The sequence below is a fragment of the Mandrillus leucophaeus genome, unplaced genomic scaffold, assembly GCF_000951045.1.
Source record: "Mandrillus leucophaeus isolate KB7577 unplaced genomic scaffold, Mleu.le_1.0 Scaffold1, whole genome shotgun sequence".
Taxonomy (NCBI): Eukaryota; Metazoa; Chordata; class Mammalia; order Primates; family Cercopithecidae; genus Mandrillus; species Mandrillus leucophaeus.
Window position 1 is genome coordinate 8,678,938 of NW_012098097.1, and position 7,888 is coordinate 8,686,825.

General features: G+C 61.3%; 1 protein-coding gene across 3 annotated transcripts in view; it reads left to right on the plus strand.

Annotated features, from left to right (window-relative positions):
- LLGL2 (lethal giant larvae homolog 2 (Drosophila)) overlaps positions 1–7,588 on the plus strand; it is a 52,789-nt gene extending 45,201 nt beyond the window's left edge. Inside the window, exons 12-27 of one of the 3 annotated variants that reach the window (XM_011979452.1) lie at positions 837–1,054; positions 1,138–1,205; positions 1,344–1,497; positions 1,581–1,685; positions 2,334–2,626; positions 2,718–2,868; positions 3,325–3,475; positions 4,037–4,153; positions 4,266–4,432; positions 5,408–5,672; positions 5,875–6,025; positions 6,342–6,370; positions 6,593–6,640; positions 6,835–6,877; positions 6,990–7,048; positions 7,255–7,588. In XM_011979452.1, the coding sequence (XP_011834842.1) occupies positions 837–1,054; positions 1,138–1,205; positions 1,344–1,497; positions 1,581–1,685; positions 2,334–2,626; positions 2,718–2,868; positions 3,325–3,475; positions 4,037–4,153; positions 4,266–4,432; positions 5,408–5,672; positions 5,875–6,025; positions 6,342–6,370; positions 6,593–6,640; positions 6,835–6,877; positions 6,990–7,048; positions 7,255–7,259 (2,024 nt within the window). In that variant the 3' untranslated portion in view covers positions 7,260–7,588. Of the gene's footprint in view, positions 1–836; positions 1,055–1,137; positions 1,206–1,343; positions 1,498–1,580; positions 1,686–2,333; positions 2,627–2,717; positions 2,869–3,324; positions 3,476–4,036; positions 4,154–4,265; positions 4,433–5,407; positions 5,673–5,874; positions 6,026–6,341; positions 6,371–6,592; positions 6,641–6,834; positions 6,878–6,989; positions 7,049–7,251 lie in introns of all 3 variants that reach the window. The other 2 variants (XM_011979393.1, XM_011979529.1) reach the window with 2 other exon arrangements.
- The last annotated feature ends 300 nt before the right edge of the window (positions 7,589–7,888 follow it).

The window sequence follows — 7,888 nt, forward strand, 5'->3', positions numbered from 1 at the left end:
AAAAAAAAAAAGAGGAAAAAAACGCCTGGGCATGGTGGCTCATGCCTATAATCCCAGCATTTTGGGAGGCCGGGGTGGGCAGATCACTTGAGCCCAGGAGTTCAACACCAGCCTGAGCGACATGGCGAAACCCGGTCGCTGCCAAAATTACAAAAGTTAGCTGGGTATCGTGACTCACACCTGTAATCCCAGCTACTTGGGAGCCTGAGGCAGGAGGATCGCTTGAACCAGGAGGTGGAGGTTGCAATGAGCCAAGATCACACCACTATACTCTAGCCTGGGCAACAGAGTGTGAGACCCTGTCTCAAGAAAAGAAAAAAAAAAACACAAATGGTTTCATCGTCCAGTGCACGTTTATTGAACACTAGCTGGGGCCAGGCCTGAGTGAGGTGAGGTGATTGTGTGCAGTAAAGAAAATGCCACCCCTAGCAACTGGTGTGCCGAAGACCACGCTTGCCACTGCCTGTGGGGAGAGGCTTGGCAGGCGCATCTGAGCAGGGAGAGCAGGTCCCATAGAGGAGGAACCAGGGAAGAGGGTTGGCAGGCACAGCTCCTTGCCTCTGAGGTGCCTTTCCTGGTTGGGACCCTGCCTTCCAACCAGGTGTATCCCCTCCAGGAGCCCTGTGCCAGGTAGCTCTCAGCAGCTTTGCACACAGAGCCAGGGCTGCTGCCCACACCTGCTGCCCTCCTGGAGGTGGAAAGGCTTTGCTCAAGCAGCCAAGAACAGGGCTTTCTGGATCTGCAGATGCCCTGGCTCTAACCCTGGAGCTTCTGATTCCGCAGGGCTGGGCTGCTTCCTCCTGGCCCCAGCCCCTGATCCTTGGCCTGTACCCCAGCCTTTGACGACCCCTATGCCCTGGTGGTGCTGGCTGAGGAGGAGCTGGTGGTGATTGACCTGCAGACAGCAGGCTGGCCACCGGTCCAGCTGCCCTACCTGGCTTCCCTGCACTGTTCCGCCATCACCTGCTCCCACCACGTCTCCAACATCCCCCTGAAGCTGTGGGAGCGGATCATTGCCGCTGGCAGCCAGCAGAATGCGCACTTCTCCACCATGGTAGGTCTGGCCCTGGCCCAGCCCCACGCCAAGCCCCACCCCAAGACAAACTCTCCCACAGACTTCTTGGTCTCTTTCTCTAGGAGTGGCCAATTGATGGTGGCACCAGCCTGACCCCAGCCCCACCCCAGAGGGATCTGCTGCTCACAGGGTAGGGGACTTCGATGCTACCCTTCCTCTCCCCAGGAGGATGTGTGGGGTGGGAGCAGAGCCCTGAGGTGGGCGAGCCAGCTCCTGGGCGCCCGGGTTGGCGTCCCTCTCATGCCCGGCAGATGGGCTCTGCCCACAGGCACGAGGATGGCACGGTGCGGTTCTGGGATGCCTCAGGTGTCTGCTTGCGGCTGCTGTACAAACTCAGCACGGTGCGCGTGTTCCTCACCGACACGGACCCCAACGAGAACCTCAGTGCCCAGGGCGAGGACGAGTGGCCCCCACTCCGCAAGGTGAGGCCAGGAGCCTGGGACCCAGGAAGGGCAGAGGGGGTCCAGCCCCCATGGCCGCTCAGAGGGCCCCTCCCCTTCTCCAGGTGGGCTCCTTTGACCCCTACAGTGATGACCCCCGGCTGGGCATCCAGAAGATCTTCCTCTGCAAGTACAGTGGCTACCTGGCTGTGGCAGGCACGGCAGGGCAGGTAGCAGGCTGGGCCGGGGAGGGGAGCTGGGGAGGAGTGGTGGATGACGGGGACCCGCAGGGACAGGAGCCAGCCACCTGCCTGACGCACATTCTGTGTCCTGTGCTCTTCCAGCGGACGGAGGTGGCTTGATCCCCTTGGCGGGAGGTCCTTGGGACGGTTGTTTCTTCTCCAGAAATCAGAATTAAGGGTGGGCCGGGCATGGTGGCTCACGCCTATAATCCCAGCACTTTGGGAGACCAAGGCAGGCGGATCACCTGAGGTCAGGAGTTCGAGACCAGCCTGGACAACATGGTGAAACCTCGTCTCTACTAAAAATACAAAACTTAGCCAGGCGTGGTGGTGTGTGCCTGTAGTCCCAGCTACTGGAAGGCTGAGGCAGGAGAATCACTTGAACCCAGGAGGCAGAGGTTGCAGTGAGCCAAGATCGTGCCACCGTGCTCCAGCCTGGGCAACAGAGCAAGACTCGTCTCAAAAAAATAAATAAATAAAAAATAATTAAGAGCTGAGGTTGGACGGAGGCCTCTCCCTGCTTGAGCCTTGGGCCTTGGCCTGGGTTCAGCTCCTTTGCTGTCCCCACTAGTAGCGTCCTGCGGCCCTGCCGTCCCTTTGCTGAGGGCTTGCTGAGCCGCCTGCCACCCCGCCCAGGTGCTGGTACTGGAACTGAATGATGAGGCAGCGGAGCAGGCTGTGGAGCAGGTGGAGGCCGACCTGCTACAAGACCAAGAGGGCTACCGCTGGAAGGGGCACGAGCGCCTGGCAGCCCGCTCAGGGCCTGTGCGCTTTGAGCCTGGCTTTCAGCCCTTCGTGTTGGTGCAGTGCCAGCCCCCGGCTGTGGTCACCTCCTTGGCCCTGCACTCTGAGTGGCGGCTCGTGGCCTTTGGCACCAGCCATGGCTTTGGCCTCTTTGACCACCAGCAGCGGCGGCAGGTCTTTGTTAAGTGAGCAGGGCAGCTGGGGCGGGGGGCTGGGAGTGGGGCCCACGAGGACCCCCAGGACCTAGCAGCACTGACAGCCTGCCATCCCCCCAAGATGCACGCTGCACCCCAGTGACCAGCTGGCCTTGGAGGGCCCATTGTCCCGCGTCAAGTCCCTCAAGAAGTCCTTGCGTCAGTCATTCCGCCGGATGCGTCGGAGCCGGGTGTCCAGCCGGAAGCGGCGCCCGGCTGGCCCCCCAGGAGAGGTAAGGCCCGAGGGGAGGTTGCGGCCGGCCACCCACCCAGGTTCGGCTCAGAGCAGCCAGCAGGGGTCACACGGCCCCTGCTCCCCAGGCATGACGGGCTACAAACAAGACTCAGGGTCCAGGTCACATGGGTTTGCCGCCATGTGCGACCTCAGACAGGTCACGCTGCTTCTCTGTGCCTCAACTTCCTGAGCAGAAAAGCAGTAACTGTAATGCTTACCCTAGAACTAATCCCCAGTAAATGTCAGTGATTTCCTTTTTCTCTCTACAACATGCTGGGGACCCAGGTAGTCTCCCCCAAGGGCACCTCCCACTTGGACAAGGGTCCTCCTAGACACAGACCTGGCAGGTGGCTGGCGTGGCCAGCCTTCTGATGCAAGGATCGGCACTGAGCAAAGCACTGTCCCTGGGGAGGGGAGGCCAGAGCTGACCCTCAGGCTGGCCCACCCCTTGCAGGTGCAGGAGGGGAGCGCCAAGACTGAGCGGCCGGGCCTCCAGAACATGGAGCTGGCACCTGTGCAACGCAAGATCGAGGCTCGCTCGGCAGAGGACTCCTTCACAGGCTTCGTCCGGACCCTGTACTTTGCTGACACCTACCTGAGGGACAGTGAGTGACCAGCCCGGGATTGAGGGGTGGGGGGCAGTAGATACCCCCTGACCTGGGGGCATGCCAGGGGCTGCTGCCTACCTGGCTGGTAGGACCTAAGAGGGTTTCCCCTTGTGAGCAGGGGCAGACTGCAGCCCCTGCCTGCTTCCTCCCCTCCCCTGCCTGGGCCTCCAAGTCAGCTTGCCTTGGCTTTATATCCAGGCTGTAGCACCCTTTAGAAGCATGGCCTCCGACCCGTCACTTGGCCTTTCGGGGCCTCAGCTTGCCCCTCTGTAAAATGAGGGAGTGATAGCTTACTCCTAGAGCAGCTGTGACGATCGGGGATGGCAGAGCCTACTGGCCTCCAGAGAACGTGTGTCTCCCTGGCTGCTTCTCCCCTGCTGTATTGCAGCAAGGGCTGAGCTGACCTGGGACTGGGGTCTTCTATGTTGCGGCCTGTGTGGTTGTCAGAGAGCCTTCCAGCCTCTCCCAGGAGGGAAAACCTGGGAGTAAGCCCTGGTTGCCCAGCTCCACCTGACTCCCACGCCAAGGGTCAGACACCCAAACATGGCTTCTCGGCAGGCTCCCGCCACTGCCCCTCGCTGTGGGCTGGCACCAACGGGGGCACCATCTATGCCTTCTCCCTGCGTGTGCCCCCCGCTGAGCGGAGAATGGATGAGCCTGTGCGGGCAGAGCAGGGTGAGTGCTGGGCAGGGAGAGCAGAGGGTGCTCGGGCTGCCTGGGCTAGGACCAGGGAGTGGCTCCAGCCCCATCACCCCCCACAGTCCCACTACCCACCTCCTCCCCGTAGCCAAGGAGATCCAGCTGATGCACCGGGCGCCGGTGGTGGGCATCCTGGTGCTCGACGGACACAGCGTACCCCTTCCCGAGCCCCTCGAAGTGGCCCATGATCTGTCGAAGAGCCCTGACATGCAGGGAAGCCACCAGCTGCTCGTTGTGTCGGAGGAGCAGTTCAAGGTGCCACACGGGCAGCGGCGGGTCTCCCTGGGACTCCCTGGGACATCCAGGAGGCTCGGACCTTGGGCACAAACGATGGCTGGGACTCACCTTGTTTGCATTGGTATCTGAGGGGCTGCAGAAGCACAGGAAATAAGGGAGGGGGGAGTCTCATGTGAGGACACTGAGGCAGGACCTATGTCTGTGGAAGGGATAAAATCCAGATGGGGGGCCAGGCTCACGCCTATAATCCCAGCACTTTGGGAGGCCAAGGCACGTTGGGAGGCCAGATCACAAGGTCAGGAGTTCAAGACCAGCCTGACCAACATGGTGAAACCCCAACTCTACTAAAAATACAAAAAAATGTAGCCCGGCGTGGTGGCGGCCGCCTGTAATCCCAGCTCTACTCGGGAGACTGAGGCAGGAGAATTACTTGAGGCGGAGGTTGCAGTAAGCCGAGATCACGCTGCTGTACTTCAGCCTGGGCAACAGAGCAAGACTCTATCTCAGAAAAAAAAAAAAAAGGCTGGGCACGGTGGCTTCCACCTGTAATCCCAGCACTTTGGGAGACCGAGGTGGGCAGATCACGAGGTCAGGAGATCAAGACCATCCTGGCTAACGCGGTGAAACCCCATCCCTACTAAAAATACAAAAATTTAGCCGGGTGTGGTAGCGGGCGCCTGTAATCCCAGCTACTTGGGAAGCTGAGGCAGGAGAATGATGTGAACCTGGGAGGTGGAGCTTGCAGTGAGCCGAGATCACGCCACTGCACTCCAGCCTGGGTGACAGAGCAAGACTCTGTCTCAAAAAAAAAAAAAATTCCAGACAGGGAAGTCAGTGACCTCGGCATCCCCCCAGGCTGTGTCTGTGCATCTGAGAGCCAAGGGTTTGCCAGGACACCGGGAGGCATGCGGGGAGGGGAGGGCCCAGCACCTACAGCACTGCGCAGGAGAACTGGTTTGGCCATGGGCGTGAACGACCACCCCGCACCCCCAGGTGTTCACGCTGCCCAAGGTGAGTGCCAAGCTGAAGCTGAAGCTGACGGCCCTGGAGGGCTCAAGGGTGAGGCGGGTCAGCGTGGCCCACTTCGGCAGTCGTCGAGCTGAGGACTATGGGGAGCACCACCTGGCAGTCCTCACCAATCTGGGTGACATCCAGGTGGTGTCGCTGCCACTGCTCAAGCCCCAGGTGCGCTACAGCTGCATCCGCCGGGAGGACGTCAGTGGCATCGCCTCCTGCGTCTTCACCAAATATGGCCAAGGTGTTTGAGCTGGGCTGGGCGGGTGTGGGGGTCCCAGGCACTGCAGGGACGGGAAGGGTGGCCAGGGGTGTTGTGGCCATGGCCAGACTGGATGGGCCTTAAGCGGAGAACTGCGAGGGAACGCTAGCCCCTACTCCCCCAGGTTGGGAAGCAGCCTTGGCAGCCACCAGGCCAGGCCACTAGCATTGCCGCCACTCCCCAGGCTTCTACCTGATCTCACCCTCGGAGTTCGAGCGCTTCTCTCTCTCCACCAAGTGGCTGGTGGAGCCCCGGTGTCTGGTGGATTCAGCAGAAACCAAGAACCACCGCCCTGGTAACGGGGCAGGCCCCAAGAAGGCGCCGAGCCGAGCCAGGTGAGTGAAAGGGCCAGAGGCCTCTCCTGCCCCTCCCTGCCCTCTCTGAGATACCCTGAGGCTCCCACTGCTGCCTGGCCAGAGACACCTCCCCACAAGCTCAGCCCACCCTCCCAGGCTCTGGCTCTCTGTACCTCTTCGCGTGCCCCTTGCCCCTGTGTGCAAGCTGGCAGTCCAGGGCAGGACTCAGTTTACCTCCCAGGCTCTCCTGCTCAGGGCAGGCTGCACCATTGACTTTGTTCTTCATGGGACCAGGGCTCTCAGAGCTGGGCAGGGAGCCCAGAGGCCCTTGTCCTCACTATCTCTCTCCCCACAGGAACTCAGGGACTCAGAGTGATGGCGAGGGTAAGACAGGCCTCCTGGGCCCATGCACACCTGGGCCACACCCAGCCCAGACCTGGGGCTGGACAGGAGGGACGGGGTCCTGAGTGAGCAGGTAGTGTTTGGGCTGGGAGTAGAGACGGCATTCCTTCCAGCCCTGGGCTTCCACATCCCGACCTCGGTAAGGAGAGAGCCAGGCCAAGGAGGGCCCAGGCGGGGCTCCCTGACCCGGCCTCTACCTTCCAGAGAAACAGCCTGGCTTGGTGATGGAGTGCGCTCTGCTCAGTGATGAGAGTGAGTTGGGTGGGAGAGCGTGGGGCTGGCAGGAGGGGTGGGGAAGGGGGGATCAGGGTCAAGGGAGGCTGGGCAGGCCGTTACCCTGAGGCAGGGGACAGATCCATCCGGCACCCATGGTGAAAGGGGGTGGAAAGGCTGTGGCTGGCCGCCCCAAGGGCCTCAGTGGGCCTCTGTTCCCACCCGGCCTGCAGGAGTCCTGAAGGAAATCCAGAGCACACTGGAGGGAGACCGCGGGTGAGGCACCGCCCAGGCTGGCTGGGGTGGGCCCGAGGCTCTGCCGGGGGCTCAGGAGCGCTGGGAGTGGAGGCCCCCTGAGGTCATGACTCCCCTGTCTTTGCCCATGCAGGAGCCTCAACTGGCATTCACATCGAGCGGCCATGGGGCGCAGCCTCAGCAATGGCGGAGGTGGGGGCTCTGGGCTTGAGTGCAGTTGCCAGATGTGCTGGGAAGGGATGGGAGGAAGAGCCCTGGCCCCACTCCCCTGGATTCCACAGGGCCGTACACGTGCCCTGATGACCTGGAAAGCACCATGTCTGGGCTCAGTGTGGGCGGCTGGGGCACCCCGTCCTGCCCAGGGCGATCCTGAGCTGTCCCTGTGTGTCCTTCAGCAGAGTGAGTGGCTGAGCGGCCAGGCTGCACGATGAGCACACACTACTACTGATGGCCTTTTGGAGGTCCCTGCCCCAGCCGGAGAGGCCGGTGCACAGGGCCACACCAGGGGATGGGGGCGCCCCGGCTTCCACAATGCAGCTGCTCCAGGCCTCGGGAGAGGAGAGGCCCCGGCCCCTGGGGCTGCCCTTCCCGGGCCTCGTCTGTCTGGGTCCTTTGGTCAATGTTGCACAGTTTTTATTGCCCCCATCCCTTTTTGTAGTGGGCTGGGGTTTAAGTTATACATGGTAACTGCCTCTGGGTGAAAAAGTTTTTAATAAACACCTATTACCTCTTCACTGGACTGGTCCACCTACTTTAATATTTCAATTGTGTAGAAATTTTCCATGTGAATACAAAGTGGGAGCCGGTACCCTGCCTGTCCCCCGAGGCTCTAGCCCTGGCCTGGGCTGGCGTCAGGAGAATCCACTTTGGGAGTCGTGTGAATCAAACTGCGTAGTTGTGTCTGAGCCCGGCTGTGCCTTCCCTCTCTGGGAACACATAGCAAGCACGAACCATCTTGAGTCTGCCTTACTTGTTTCCCTGGGTCCTGGCCACCCCTGGCTGGCCTTTCCCTACTGTCAGGAGGAGAAGGGC